The sequence below is a fragment of the Nicotiana tomentosiformis genome, chromosome 6 (assembly GCF_000390325.3).
Source record: "Nicotiana tomentosiformis chromosome 6, ASM39032v3, whole genome shotgun sequence".
NCBI lineage: Eukaryota > Viridiplantae > Streptophyta > Magnoliopsida > Solanales > Solanaceae > Nicotiana > Nicotiana tomentosiformis.
The window spans coordinates 51,424,207-51,440,269 of record NC_090817.1 but is presented as its reverse complement, the minus strand read 5'-3'; the positions used below and the strand labels follow the sequence as shown (position 1 = coordinate 51,440,269).

General features: G+C 38.9%; 1 protein-coding gene and 1 long non-coding RNA gene across 3 annotated transcripts in view; one reads left to right on the top strand and one right to left on the bottom strand.

Annotated features, from left to right (window-relative positions):
* Window positions 1-759: 759 nt before the first annotated feature.
* Window positions 760-1,561, top strand: LOC108948018 (uncharacterized). The gene is made up of 2 exons (XR_001972648.3): window positions 760-1,137; window positions 1,245-1,561. It is a non-coding gene; the product is annotated as an uncharacterized lncRNA (long non-coding RNA).
* Window positions 1,562-4,945: 3,384 nt separating this feature from the next.
* The window catches only part of LOC104112992 (uncharacterized), a 28,082-nt gene continuing 16,964 nt past the window's right edge, over window positions 4,946-16,063 (bottom strand). For both annotated transcript variants that reach the window (XM_009623052.4, XM_009623051.4), the window contains 4 exons: window positions 9,408-9,481; window positions 6,328-6,445; window positions 6,173-6,231; window positions 4,946-5,488 (listed from right to left, as the gene is read on the bottom strand). In XM_009623052.4, coding sequence (XP_009621347.1) covers window positions 5,410-5,488; window positions 6,173-6,231; window positions 6,328-6,445; window positions 9,408-9,481 — 330 coding nt within the window. In that variant the 3' untranslated portion in view covers window positions 4,946-5,409. The remainder of the gene's footprint in view (window positions 5,489-6,172; window positions 6,232-6,327; window positions 6,446-9,407; window positions 9,482-16,063) is intronic.

The window sequence follows — 16,063 nt, the reverse complement described above, 5'->3', positions numbered from 1 at the left end:
TGATAATATTAGTATTTTGTAGTATAATCACAGTCGTGGATAGATCGTCAGTATAATAGTATATTTAGCCAAGTTTCTAAAAAATTATTTTGAAAAGTGCTTTTCTAAAAGTACTTTTGATAAAAAAAACAGTTTGTGTTTGACTAATTAATTTGAAAAATACTTTTACGCAACAATTAGTGATTGACCAAACTTTTAAAAGGTGTCTTTACGTATATTTTCCTCAAAAGCGCTTTTCAAAAAGATGCTTTTGAGAAAAAAATTATTTTTTCTGCTTCTCAAAAATAATATATGCTTCTGCTCAAAAGCAGTTATTTTCCTTCTAATAGCTTGACCAAACATCTTAACTTTGAAAAAAAAATATTTTTGACCAAAAAAATACTTTTGACCAAAAAGAAGCTTCGCCAAATAGGCTATAAGACTAGCAATCTGTTTCGTATATGCCAAATGGCCTCGTGGCCACTTAAACTTGCATCAGTTTATAAAGCCGATATATGAACTATTGGGTTTTCCATTTGAACACCTCTACTTGAGGAAATGACTATTAATAAATACTTTTGACCGTTGACTATGCTTATGTGGCAGTATTATAGATGATGTGGTCACTTGCGTGTTAATCACGGATATAAAGCGCGTGAATACAATAAAATTTAATAATAAAAAAATAAAAATAGATCCAGCTTCCTCCTCATACCCTTACCCCCTACCCCTTCCTTTTCTCACTCATGTTCCCTTCTCCCCCTCCCCCTCCCCCTCCTTAATTGTCGCCACCCTTCCCCCCCTCCCCCCTCCATTTCTCTTCTTCTTCCTTTTCCCTCTCTTCCCCCTTATTCCAAATTAAGTCCATAACAAAAATTTTGATAAATCGCACTCCAAAACTCCATTTTAAACCGCCATATTTGTCTATTCTTCAGTTTTTCACTATTAATCACACTTCAAAGTTCCGTATTAGAGAAAAGTCTACATCCATTATCATAAAAACAAACCCATCGGATCAAGGAAGATGGAAAAATCAGGTCTGATTTTGTAGTATGAATGGGTCAAAAGAAATTGAAAAGCAAATAGCGTTCGCTGCTTTCTGATTTACTGAAATTATTTGCTGATTTTTGGGAGAAATCGGGTCTTATTTCGATCAAGGTAAAAGTTGTTCACTGCTTCATGATTTTTGTCTTTGATCTTTGGAGATGGTGATTTTTGTCTTTGAGTTTTGATGATTTTTTCTTCACAATTTTTTGTGGTAAAAGGTTTTGCAGATAGTTCATATTTTCTTGGTGAGAAGATGATAAATAATGAAAGTGAAAGGTCTTGGGTGGGAGAGAAAAAAGACAATCGCCAAAAATATTTGACCGGTTGCCGATGATAAAATCTTAAGGTTTTCAATTTGATTCCCAGTTCGGGAAAGTTTTTCCCGGCGGGTTCTGAGGGAGTGGAAGGGACATGTGTAGAAAAAATTAATTTGGTAAATAAAAAAATAAAAAAAAAAGTGGGACCTTGAATATACATGTGTCAACAAAATGTGAATGAATGGATGATGTGAATACAAAATATTAAATTAAATCCATCTCAGCAACAATTGAACAACACGCACCATCACAAGTGTTTATTAGTAGCCATTTTCTCAAGTAAAGATGTTCAAATGGGAAACCCAAGAGTTCATATATCAGGTTAATAAACTGGTACAAGTTTAAGTGGCCAGGAGATCATTTCGCCTTTCTTATATGTCACTTCAATAATTATGTCAATCAAAATTTAATAACAAGGTCTCAAAAAGTCGAGGCACATGAAACAGAATAACAGATGGACAGAGGGATTATACAATAACACAATTGGAAAGAAAGTGATAAATAAATTATTAACTTCTATCTTTGACATTCGCTCTGTTCTAGCACGAATAATTTGAAACTTATTTGTCTAAAGCGAAACTTATTTGTCTAAAGCGAGGGTACAATATTCCAAGGCAACGTGTATCAGTGGCGGACCCAGAATTTTGTACAAGCGGGTTCAATCAAAGAACACGGTAATCGAGTGCAGCGGTAAATACAATTTGTGTACAGCTCTTTTTTGTTCATCAGATCACTTCAAAATAGTCATTTATTTTTTGTTAAAAAAAAGGTAAGGTTGGGAGAAATTTTAAAAAAATAACAAAGAAAATTTCGTCCTTTAATTTATCTATATAAATTAATAAATTTTATTTCAGAAAATTTAGCAATTTTAACCAAAAATATTTCACCTACTTAAAAATCATATTATAACTCTAAGAAATTTAACATACAAAATTGTTACAAACAAAAGACACGGGAAAAAAGACTTACAAACTAAACTAATTTATACAAATTATTAAAGAAAAAGATATTTACACCAAACTAAAATTTTGAGTATAACACAAATTAACAATTCAATATAAACTAAACCAAACTAAATTAAAAGATTATAAGTAATTTCGATAAAGCAGTAGAACAAAAATTCACTTTGTACAGAGGTTTAAAAAAAATTAAGTAAAATGGAGGAGTTTAATAAGAATCAGTTTTATTGGATTTAAATAAAGAAAAAAATAATATAGAGAAGTAAGAAAACAAAGAGTCAAAGACAAAATAGGAAACATAAAGCCCTAACAATAGGCAAAATAATATATACGTTTAGCAAAAACTGCATACTTAGTTCGCTGCTTTTGTAGAATTTCGAACTTGCAAACCTAGGCCTTAATTACTTTGAACCCACTTGCCACTGCTCTACAGCTTCTGTTACTGTTAAGTGGGTTCAAATATTATAATATTTACCAGTTTCATAATTTTCTGATGAAATTTCAAGGTAAAAATAGTTAATTTTTCCAATGAAGCGGGTTCAACTGAACCCCCTTCCTACCAGGTGGGTCCGCCCCTAACGTGTATGCCGGATTTCCGAAAAACACAAGAATAAAATAGACACAAAAAGAAAACAAGTCTACACTGGAAGCTTGCGAAGAACTGAGATACAGGAAATAGGGGTGCACAAACCGAACAGGAAAACCGCACCAAACCGAAAAGTCAAACCAAATCGAATAAAAAACCCGACTAGGTTTGATTTGATTTGATTTGGTATTGAGTAAAAAAATCCAAATCAAACCGACATATAAATATATAATTTTTATATATACTTTTAAGATTTTATATAGAATTTTCTTTAAAAAAATGTCTAGAAATATTTGGGATTCTCTTACGGGATATAATATTTAATAAAATATGAAGTGCTCCATATTTATTTACCTTAATTAATGGATTGTATGATCACTTTCTTATCAAATGTTACTGAAATGCGTCAATCTCTTTGTTCTTCCATATTCATATACCAAGATCTATTAAATTCTTATATCTTTTTCGAATTTGAAGTAGTTATTATTATTTAGGTATCATATTGATTTTTATGTTCAATTACTAAATTCGGTTAACCTTGAAAGTGTACATCAACGAAAAATATTGTCAGACGACTAAAAAAATAACTATCATGTGTTACTAAGTAGATTCTCTCATAAGAATATTTAATAGATAATATGTTTGTCAATTTTTTTAATTTTTACTAAACCTATATTTACTTTAAAAAAATTTAATAAAGTAAGATTGAAATAATATTTAAGTAATAAAAAACCCGCCAAAACCAAACCAATCCAAACGATATAGTTGGTTTGGTTTGATTTTGACAAAAATCGAACCAACCTGGTCCATGTACAGACCTACAGGAAATATTTGATTTTCTTTAGTTCTCTTACGAGAAGGAAAAGTGTATAATACCTAGTACTTTTCTTCCTCACATGAGAAGAAAAATGTTGAATACGTAGCATTTTTCTTCCCCACTTCCTACCCGAACCATTGAGAAGATAATAAGGAAAATAACTTTTCATAAGCTTCCGTTTCAATTTTCTCTCCTGAACATCTTTTCTTATTCAGAGTTAAATCAAACGCTCTTTCAACCTTAGACAAATAGACACTACTCAATGTTTCCAATTCACGGTGTGTGGTAGGAAAGGAAGGTCTCAGACATAATTTTAGGTCATCTAACCATTAAGTATATATAAATGGAGTGCAGCTTCCACCAAAAAAAAAAGGTTCAAAACACAAATCTAATCAGCAAGCCAAACTCTATATGATGATGAAAGTAGAGGTCAAGATGGGGCTACTATGGTGTGTTGTAGTAGCCTGGATAATGGAGGTGATGTTGGTAGGACAGGGTGTAACTGGAGATGACAGTGGTGGATCATATTGATCTTCCTACTCAAATCCTTAGGGAGGAGAGTAGGAAGTTATTTTTTACCAACAATGTTTGCCTTTTTGCAGGTACCTATCTAGGGTCTGGATCATATGCTTTGGCCAAACCTAATAGGGTTGTATTAGTATCTATGATGCTCGTTCCCGTTAGGACTAACCAAGGCATAGACCAGCCCTCTCACATTGCTCTTTGCACCAAGGAGAAGGTACAAACATGGCATGCACACTGGATATATGCTAATTGCTAAATCACTCCACATAGAGCCCTACTGGAAATGCTCAATAAGGAGGCTGGATATGGTAAGCTCTATACGATTCGGTGATATTCATTGCACGTTGGAAGTATTATACTCAATGTTGAAGCTAAGGAACTGGTCTCTAAGAAGCAAGACAATGCAAGACAGATTTTGCTTTGGGAAACTATGGCAACTTAGGGTGACTTGGTGATAATTTGTGTTATTAATATGTACCCTACAATGTACTATAACTTCATTGATGTGTTGATGCTAAGGAACTGCCCAGATTTTGCAATTGTGACCACAAAACTCTACAGTTGTGTGCTACTTCTAGCTATGTCCAAGTGTAAAGGGGAAAGAAATGCAAAGATCTACATAAGGAAGAATATGCATTACACAGGCTCTTGGGTTAGAGGTGAGAAAGCTTGGAGGTTCCAACACCTGATAGAGATGCATCTAGATGGCCAGAAGTTGAAGAAGTTGAAGCAAGGATCAATGTCTCACTTTGTATTTCATACATTTTGCAATATCAACTTAAGACGACTTGCCTCTAAGTTGATATTAGTTTTTATCATTCTAGCAAGTTCTTACTTCTTTCACATTGTAAGACATTACTAATAAAAAAAACCACTAAGCTAGGTATATTAGCTTAACAAAAAAAAAATCAGCAAGCCATAACGGCACACAATTTTGTTGTCGTTTAGATTGGCATGAACTCAATAATCTCCATTTACTTAAGGAAGAAAAACTTAGGTGTTAGAAAGGATCAGAAGTTAGTTCATCAACGAACAGTTCATTTCACTCCAAGTATCTCCATTTGACCGAGGTGCACTCACCTAACCCATTCTATGGATTAGAACACGTGGAGGTGCGAACTTGCTAAATGCATACTGTACATATTTGCTATTATAATCCTTTCCTCAAGCTATTGAACCCTAGAATTCTGTGTCAAAGCAAGCCATCATCACTTTGGAGACCATGGACCTTGCAAAAGGTACATAGCTCAAGCTATACCTGTAATGCAACAAAAACAGAAAATATTTAGAATTTGGCAACTAGCTTAAAAGGATAACAATGTCAAGTAGACGCGGATCAAGAACAAGATAGCAAAAAAGGAGAAGCTACCTATTTATAAGCTAGTGGTCCTATTGCCCTATGTTTGAGCCAAATGCAAGAGCTGATAAAGAGATTATTACCAGTGTGTGATACACACAAGGGCATTACTTGTTCATCAACAAAGGTACATCTAATTAGCAGTTGACAAGGTCGAAGTTATTCTATCTAGTTTCTTTATAGATAATTTGGATGACCGAAATAAAAAGAAAAATGGGGTTGCTCTCTCGGCAAACTGGGATAAAGTTGAGCCAAAAGATCTCGATTCAAGATATATCTTCTGACATTCTAGTTTATCCAAGTTCTCTAAACTATTAAAGCGAAAAGAGTATCCAATTTCGGACTTGTTTAACGGGAAAAAAACTTGTCAGGAAATATTTGTCTCAAGTGCTCTACTGGACAAGTTCTCCGCTATTTCAGAATTTATATTTGATACCAGAATCCAAAAGGAGAAAGTTTTGCTGCTGAGCCTGGTTGTACTTAATTTCACCTATCCCAACCACAAAGTTTCTTATCTTCCTATGTCACCATCCCCCAATCCGTGTTTATAAGACTGAACCAGTGTGTGACTACAGTCAGACATACCAAATAAGTGCACCAAACTCCAATACAATTGCCAAGAGTGTAAGTAGCTTGTTCCGCACCTGAAGCAAGCAAATGTAGATGAGACAGAGAATGGCAAAGTCTGCAGAAAGCCAAGATGAAAAGAAACTAAAAACATGACTTATACAGTAACTCACATATAGAGCAGAAAACAGAGCAATGATAATGCTTGCTAGATAAATAGCAGTTGCATATAAGCGAACTGGGTCAAGCATCATTGTCACTTGTCGTTTAGGCCCTATAAGAAATGCTGTGCTGCCACAGAAAAATAATCCAAGTGAAAAGATGAAATACAAAAATGGTAGTAAGTGTGGGAATGCACAGGAGAAAAATCTATTATTGAATAACAATGATACAATGAGTCCTATATATAATACATATTCTACTCCTACTACATATGGGACTAGGACATATTCTATTCCTACTACATATGGGACTAGGATTATTTACACATAACTATCTAACACTCCCCTCAGCCCGGTGCATACAAATCATATGTACCGAGCTTGTAACATAAAGTGACTGCGCGAGCAACATACAAGGCCACTAGACTTCCCCTGAGCAACAAAACCAGGTGGTTGCTGAGAAGTTGGCCGAAAAATCGCCGGAGAAATTTGAAAATAGTGAGACTAAGCCGAATTCCACACTTCAAAATAGGTTCTAAAGCACCACCAGAAAACAAAAACTTTTCTGGAAATCACTGTTCACGCCGGAAAAAAATAAAATTTGTCATAATTTGATGTAATTTATATGGGTAGGCTCGGAATCACTGGACGAGTAAGTTGTCCTGAAGAAGTTGTCAAAAAGTGGCCTAACACGCGCTGAAAAAATTATTGTAGCTCGCCGGCAAATTCAAAAGTTCTCGGAATCTGTAGGAAATTGTACTGGTGGACTCGGAACTACCCCACGAAACAACTGTCCTAAAGAAATTTTTGAAAATTCTGGCTGGAAAGTGCTCCACGCGCCGGCGCATGTGTGAGACGCGCTCGCCGGAACCCTAGTTCTAGCAGTGCGTAGAGGCACGTGAGGGACTTTCTGCCGGAGCAATTGACTGGGGTGTTGTCGCCTGACTTTTCCGAACAAGATGGCAGTGTTGGTTTTCGCACAACACTTACCGATGAGGAGATAACGCAAATCAATCTTGAGTCGTCAACCGGAAAGACGCGCGGTGACTAACTTTTCTGTTCCAATGGGATTGGGATTTCTGAGGTTTGGTCGCACAAGAGTTTCGGATCTAATGGTGGTACTGGTATATGCACAGTGGGGTACTGTAGCAATAATGAACCCTGAGAACAAGACGAAATTGCCGATTAAGGGCCAAATAAGAAAGTTCGTATCTTGGGGAGACTAATGTAATTTTGAGAGACCAAGATCTATTCTATACATATCCTAAAACAAGGAGGTGATGTGGTGCAAATTTTTCAAACTCCTTACATTTGAGTTATTAGATCTTTAAGATTAATTTGCAGCCATTGGATACATGGGTACAACTTTTCTACCCCTTTTGAGTCGCTACCCATGTCGAACAGTCTCTCCAATTTCCTAAACTCATCATCTTCTTCAAATTTCATTTCATATCCTCCGTTGAAGAGCTCAACACTATATCAATACCATTCTCTTACTCTTATCTAAACCCAAATTTTATTGCATATAACCTTTTCTCTCTACCTATTTAAAGTTTTTTTGAATTTTGTTTTGAAGAATCAAGATGGATTAAGGATTATTTTGAAGCCCCAGATTTGGCTAGAGAGAAACTTCCTCTCTTCCATTCATCTTGCATGCACCTATTTGAGTTCTCTAAGGCACTCTAAAAGATCAATGAAGAAAAATACTTTTTGATGGTGTAGACTAAAAACCATAGCAAAGATAGATCTCTTCTCTTGTGGTAAACTTCCTGATAAAATAGTTAAGATTTTAGTTAATAAACTAGAGACATTGAGAACTAAGAATTCATCTCGTTTTTTACTGTAAAACATTTAGCAAGTTGACAATAACTTTCTTTCTTGAACTCGGATTGACATGATTCAAAATTCATCAGAAAACTAAGACATACTTTTGTGAAGACCAAAGGATCTAATTCTGATGTTTACTGTGTAAAATAGACTAACGCTCGGCATAGATGCTGCCTAGATTTTTTGGCAATAAGAACTAGGAATAGTTTTGACCTACCGAGAGGTTTTTCCCTTGGCTTGTGGATACGCACAACACAATGCTTTGGAAGCTTTTTCATTTACTTCATGTAATAGTTAGCATACTCATTGTAGTTAGTTGTAGTGCTACTCCTCTTAGTTTTGGTTTTGGACAAGTTGTGAACATTGGATCCGATTTTGGATTTATATATATATATAGTAACCACTAGGCACCCTGCCTAGTGGTATATTTGCTAATAAAAAAAATAAAAAATAAAAAAATAAAAAAAGTATCACCTATATGGATTTTTTTCTTCTATTGTACCCTATTTTTAGCTAAATCTGCATTGATTCCAAATTATTTTATTAAAAAAATAGAAGTCAATGCTTTTCACACTTATCATTTGGGAAGTATATAGGTCCTCAATACCAGAAAAACAAACAGCTTGAGGTAAAATGAAATTGCTGTAAAGCTGCAGGGATCCAAAACCAATAGAATTAACACCAATAAAGCAAGGCAACAATATCCAATTTTTTATGTCTTCAAACTAAAAGAGAGCAAGTATCTGCTTGTCACGGAAATAAGAAAAAATCGGCCATAGAAATCTAAAAACACACCCTAGTTATACAATCTTCCCATGCCCTTATCAAAGCCACAAGTTCAGTACCCACGGGAAAAGCTCAATACTATCATAGCACCAAGGGAAACCAAAAACAACACTTATTAAGATCAGTGCCCAAAAGCCAGATATCTCACCAAAAGGATCCCACTAAGAGGTAACATGGGAATTGATTCAAATGGCCTGGTTTCATGATTAAAAACTGCAATAATCTATCATTTTGAACAATAGTAATCATTAGGGTTAACAAAGAAAACAAGATATTTCATTACACATCAAACAACAATACCATTGTGTCAAATCTTAGTTGGATCGATTATCCAATGATCAATGGGTTCCAAATTTAAACGATATCTAGTATAAACGGGAAACATTGGCGAAGCAAATTCCCAAAGGAAAAATGTTATTCATAAAAATAAAATTATGAAAACATGTTTCATATAAAAGAAAGAGAATCTTATAACAGACCTTCCAAGTGCAAGCAAATTACCAAAGGAAAATGTTATTCCAAACTTGATCGGGTTGAAGAAAACCAGCATTGACTGTCATAAAGAGAAGAATGACATCTACATGAGATCTTATGCCCATCCACGAAAGAGATCACTGTAAAACTGAAAATGATTATACTATATAAAAAGATTTTAGACTGTCCAAGAAAATAAGTTAGCAAGGGAACACTTCACAGAAGAACAAAAGAAGAACTAACGAGCTACATATAAAGAACATTCATTGTATGTTATTCAACACAAAATCCTTAACGATTAGATGTCTTAACTTTAAGCATTAGTTCTGAACAAATTTGTCTACAAGAAATCATTGCTGGTGCACGCAATACATGCTATAATAATACATCCTATAATTTATCACCAAAAGACTCAATTGCAAATTGTTACCTTTCAAAAGAAATATAATTTGTTAACAACAACAACAACAACAACGACCCAGTAAAATCCCACAAAATGGGGTATAGGGAGGGTAGTGTGTACACATACCTTACCCCTACCCCTATAGGGCAGAGAGGCCGTTTCCGATAGACCATCGGCTCAAGAAGACGGAAAGAAAACGAGAAGAGACAATATAACAGTATCGTCAACAGAAACCATATAAATAGTAACAGCATCATAAAAACATAAAATAGATGACATGCAATAACAATAACCAGTAATTAATGCCCGGAGCTATGAAAAACAGAAGGATAGCGTGGACACAACATTAACCACTAGCTGTCTAAGATCAACCCTATCAAACCAATCTCACCCCCGATATGAAGTAGAAAAAAAGCTCGACTATCTCCTAGCCTACAACCCTAATGCTCGACCTCCACACCTTCCTATCAAGGGCCATGTCCTCGAAAATCTGCAGTCGTGCCATGTCCTGCCTGATCACCTCTCCCCTATACTTCTTAGGCCACCCTCTACCTCTTCTCGTACCCACCAAAGCCAACCGCTCACACCTCCTCACCGGAGCATCAAGGCCTCTCCTCCGCACGTGCCCGAACCATCTAAGCCTCGCTTCCCGCATCTTGTCATCCGCAGGGGTCACGCCCACCTTCTCCCGAATATCTTCATTCATAATCTTATCCATCCTAGTGTACCCGCACATCCAACTCAACATACTTATCTCTGCTACCTTCATCTTCTGGGTATGAGAGTTCTTAACCGGCCAACACTCTGCCCCATACAACAAGGCCGGTCTAACCACCGCTCTATAAAACCTACCTTTGAGTATCGGTGGCACTTGTCACACAGGACTCCAGATGCTAGCCTCCATTTCATCCACCCCTCCCCTATACGGTGTGTGACGTCCTCATCGATCTCTCCGTCCCCATGTATAACCGACCCAAGGTACTTGAAACTACCTCTCTTGGGGATGACCTGTGATCCAAGCCTCACGTCCATGCCCACTTCCCTCGACTCGGTGCTGAACTTGCACTCCAGGTATTCTGTCTTGGTCCTGCTCAACTTGAAACCCTTAGACTCGAGGGCCTGTCTTCATACCTCCAACCTCTCGTTAACACCGCCTCGCGTCTCATCAATCAGAACTATGTCATCAGCGAATAACATACACCATGACACCTCCCCTTGAATATGGTGTGTCAGTCTACGGCAAATAAGAACGGGCTAAGCGCAGATCCTTGGTGTAACCCCATAACAACCGAAAAATACTCTGAGTCGCCTCCCACAGTCCTAACCCGAGTCTTAGCTCCATCATACATGTCCTTGATCGCTCTAATGTAAGTAACCGGCACACCCTTTGCCTCCAGACATCTCCAGAGCACCTCTCGAGGGACCTTGTCATACGCAAGAAATACATTGGTCAAGGACATAAGTCCTCAGCATTAATATGAAAAGGTTGCAAAAGAAAAAGCTAGCCCCCTTCACTACTATAATACATTTGAAAAGCACCAAATCCAGAAACCCTCCTAAGCTTAATACTACCAAGAAATAAACTCATTCTAGTTCCACAAAAAACATAAGAAATGGTATATGCCAATAGATTCTTGTCTTCAATAGGGGAACCACGACGCATCCACTAATGCTTGCATTAGGGTGGGCTATCTACATCACACTCCTAGGGCTGCAACCCTTCCCCCACGTGAATGTGGGATGCTTTATGTACCGGGCTGCTCTTTTTATTCTTATCTTCAATCAAAATAAAATCAGAATAGACGCAGAGTAAAGCTCATAGCCATCTCTTCTATAATGTCCAAATCTGGCCGTTTAGAGTTCTAGCATCTCGTTATGCGATTTGAGACCTCGAGTAGGTTCATATGATGTTCTATGAAATGCATGTATGCTTAGTTTGAATCCCAAGAGGTTCGGGAGTGAATTAAAACACTTAGTTCCTATTGAAGTGTTGAGTTAGAAGAGTTGACCAAGGTTTGACTTTTAGGTAAACGGACTCGGAATCGGGATTTGAAAGTTCATGTAGGTTCGTATGATGATTTTGGACTTATAGGTATGTTCGGATTGGGTATTGGGTGTCCCTAGAAGGATTTGACACTATTTGTGAAAAGTTGGCAGTTTGAAGAACTTAAGAGTTCAGAAGTCTAACTCAAGTTTGCCTTCTGCTTTATTATATCTTGTTTGGTGTTTTGAGCCTTTGGACAAGTCCATGTAGGGCATTTGGACTTGTAGGAATGTTTGAATGGGGACCCGAGGGTCTCAGGTAAGTTCCGACGCGTTTGGAACAACTTTTGGAAGATTAGAGTTGTTAAAACAGCGCTTTTCTGCAACTAGCCTGACTGTACAAGAGCATATCTCCCAATCTATAAAAAAAATTAAGATGGGTGTTTTGATGAGATTGTAGCCCTTTGAGTCTAATTTCTGGTGATTCAAACCATTTGTCATTCCGACATTTCTACAAAGAGTTATGACTATTTTACTGGAACATAGCAGTGCATATTTATATTTGTGGTTGACATGCGGTAAACATGCAGCCCGCATGTGAATTTTGCAGCCCACGTGTGAGTTTAGTAGAGCCCGGGGGCATTTTTGACAGCATTTTCCAGAAACTATTAAAGGCCGAGTTTTGTGATTTTTCTTTCATTTCCGCACGTTTGGAGCTCGGTTTTGAGAGGTTTTGGCCTAAATCTTCATCAACAAGCTTGGGGTAAGTGATTCTAACCTATATCTATAATTTATAAATGAATCTATCACTAGACTTGACATCAAAACATGTGATTGAACAAGAGAAATTGGAGTTTGTCTAAAACTTCAGAAAATAAATTTTGTGGTTTTGAACACCGATTTAGACTCGGATTTGAAAACTAATTACATATTTGAACTCATGGAGTCATCTGCCAACGGGATCCAACTTTGGACCCGGGTTTTGACCCCGTTAAGTATTGTATGGGCTAGATTGGACTTGATTGATGAATTTGGAGCAAGAAAAGACAGATTTTGAAGAACAGAACTAGCCCAGGATGAGGTAGGTATCTTGTTTAACCTCGACTTGAGAGAATGTATTCTAAAATGGACTTACGTGCTACATGCTATGTGTTTGAAGGTGACATATATGCGAAGTGAAGAGCGTATAAGCGAGTACCAAGGCTATATCATGCTCGCGGTAGACTTTAGGCATCTTTATGCCTTGTTTGGTTGTGTTCTTCTTGACCTATGCATTATTTTATCGTATGACTGCGTGAGCCTATTTATTCATGCTAGAAATTATGTTTAGGCTTATAACATCTTATTTGGACATGATCGCTATTCTTGAGATGGTTGACATACTAGATTTAGCTGTAGTCATACTTTATATCATGAGCACACATCCGTATTTATTATGTCCTTATGCACCTTATTGGTTATTTCTTAAGCATTTGCATACATCTTTGGAGATGAGAACTTGATACGGATTGATATGATTATGGCATATTTGAACATTATGAGCGGATTGATATAGTTATAGCACGAGGTTTATGTCGTGCGGTTATTGTTCTTGCACGAGATTTCTGTCGTGCAGCGTGTGGATACGGATCCATCCCTCTAGGGTCTCCCTCCCATGTTTCTTTGTTGGTGGCCTACACGCAGAGTTTTGTGAGACACTGATGAGTGTCAGATTATGATAGTATTGGTTGATGAGTTGGGCGTAAAAGTGGAAGTTTTGATTACTTAAGTGAATCCTTTACGTCATATCATGCATTCTATAGGCTTTCTGTGCATGTCTTCTAAATATGCTACTTGATGCTCCTTTTACATGCATTCGACATATGCATATTCATATATTTTACATATGCATGGGATTTGTTAATGAGACACTTAGAGGGTGTCAGATTGATGTATATGTTAAATCATCATCATGCATAGACATTTTAGAATTATGTAGGAGCATTCGTACTGTCATGGGCTGCTTTCCATCATCGACCCATGACCCCTTGGACGCGCCCCGTGGCGTCCCGGCAAGCCTCCCAACGCCTAGCGCCACGATCGGCCCCGTGGTCTCGGCAGCGCCAAGTGACAAGCAAGCATGCGCCTCTGTCGCCCCACCGATAATCAATGCCAGCGCCCAGCGGCTGGCCAATGCCATCAGTACCGCGCGCACCGACAATGCCGCGCGCACAAATCATCCTGTTGCCATCAGCGCCGTACACCCAGACAGTGCCCCGCGCGCAGACCCAATGCCAAGCACCAGCGCCTCCAAATAGTGCCGCGCGCGCCCACAGCAATGCGTGCGCAGACCCTGCTGCTCAAGACAAAGTTGCTGCCATCGGACTTGCTTCCATAGAAGACTAAGTCCTTTTTATTGTAATTATAGAGTAGTTTTACTTCATTCATTTTCAGTGTGCTTCTACAGCTTTCTTAGGTCAACTCATGTAACTTTGGTTTATTTTTTTAAGCATTATTAAGGGGGACCAAAGCATTCAAACATTCAAGCATTCAAACAATTCTCTGTACTGGTGTCTCTCCCCCCCGACACCGCATTTCATCTTGTAATAGCTTTCATCATCATCAATACAATCATCAGCTTTCATCATCAATTGCTCATTTTCCGCTGCTCAATTGCTCACGACATTGGCTTTCCCGTACGGCACTGACAATCTAGTCTAGCGTACGGCGAGGGCCTCAGTTGGCGCATAGCAACCGCACTGACATCGGTTGCTTAGCCTTACGTCGCCCTTCCAAGGAACTTCAGGAAGGCGCCGCGTAACAGTTGGTATCAGAGCCTAGGCTCGACATCGGACGAGGGAACTCATTGGCATCATCATCACCATTTCTGACCATGGTGAATCACGGGGATCGCATCACGACCCTAGAAGAGACGGTTGACGCATTACGGCCCATCGTGGATACGTTGCCTGATCTAAAAACCAGCCTAGTGCAAAGGTTGGACGACCTGGACCGCAGAATGCGGCAGGCCGAAAATGACATAGCTAACATCAGTCAAGACTCTGAGGAAGACCGACAAACGGCTGCCGTCGAGGCAACCAAAATTCATGGCCAATTCGAGGACCTCCAACAGGAGCGTGCCGAGGATTTAGCCCATCGGGAACTAGAGGCAGACAGACTGACAGTCATGCAGCAAACCATAGACAACTTGACAGGCCAGCTCAATGTTGTCAATGCTGCCCTTCAAAGCCTGCTCAAAGGAGGCGAAAACCACATCAGGGGTGCCATGAACATTGCCCCCATTCCACAAAAGCTGAAAATTCCGGAGCCCAAGCCATACAACGGAGCCCGGGATGCTAAAGAAGTGGAAAACTTCATCTTCGACATCGAACAATACTTCGATGCCATTGGACATTTGGAAGAATCCAAAAAGGTAGCAACTGCTGCCATGTATCTTCAAGGCGATGCAAAACTCTGGTGGCGAGTCAAATACGAAGCCATCAGGGCCGGTGAAGATACTCTCCAGACATGGGCAGAACTGAAGGCCGCCATACGCCTACAGTTCTTCCCCGAAAATGTGGAATACAATGCACGAAGAAAGTTGCGTGAACTCCGCCACACCAGGTCGGTGCGGGACTACGTGCGTGAATTCTCCGCACTCATGCTAAACATACGGGATATGGGGGACAAAGACAAACTGTTCGCATTCATAGAAGGTTTGAAACCTCATGCTCGTATGGAACTGCAAAGACAACGGGTAGATACCCTGCCCAAGGCCATTCAAGCTGCAGAGTGCCTTGGGGATTATCAGTTGGAAACTCAGAAGGATAGGCCCTAGCCGCCTGCCCGAGGGGGATACAACGGGAGCCAACCTAGCAACGGTGGTCCCAACAGAAACGGTGGAGATCGAGGTGCATCCAAATCCAAGACTCCTTCCTCAAGCAGTAACACTACTGCATCAGTCAACAACCATCAGGGGAGAAAGCCCCCATCAGAATGTCGTCATTGCGGCGGGGAACATTGGAACAATCAATGCCCCAATACACAAGTCAATGCTCAACAAACTGTTGACGATGACGAGACAGATACCGACGACTCAGACGGTACCGATCCAGTAGGTGCCTTCAACGCATTTGTCGGCTCCATTCATGATACCTTGGCGGGAACCAGTACTGGCAACCCCAAGAAGAAGGCATTCCCAATCGACAAGAAAGGGAAAGGAAAGGCGGACGAGAGGCCTCCCACATCACAAAAGAGGACCTTAATGTTCGTTGACATGAAAGTAAATGGCAGACC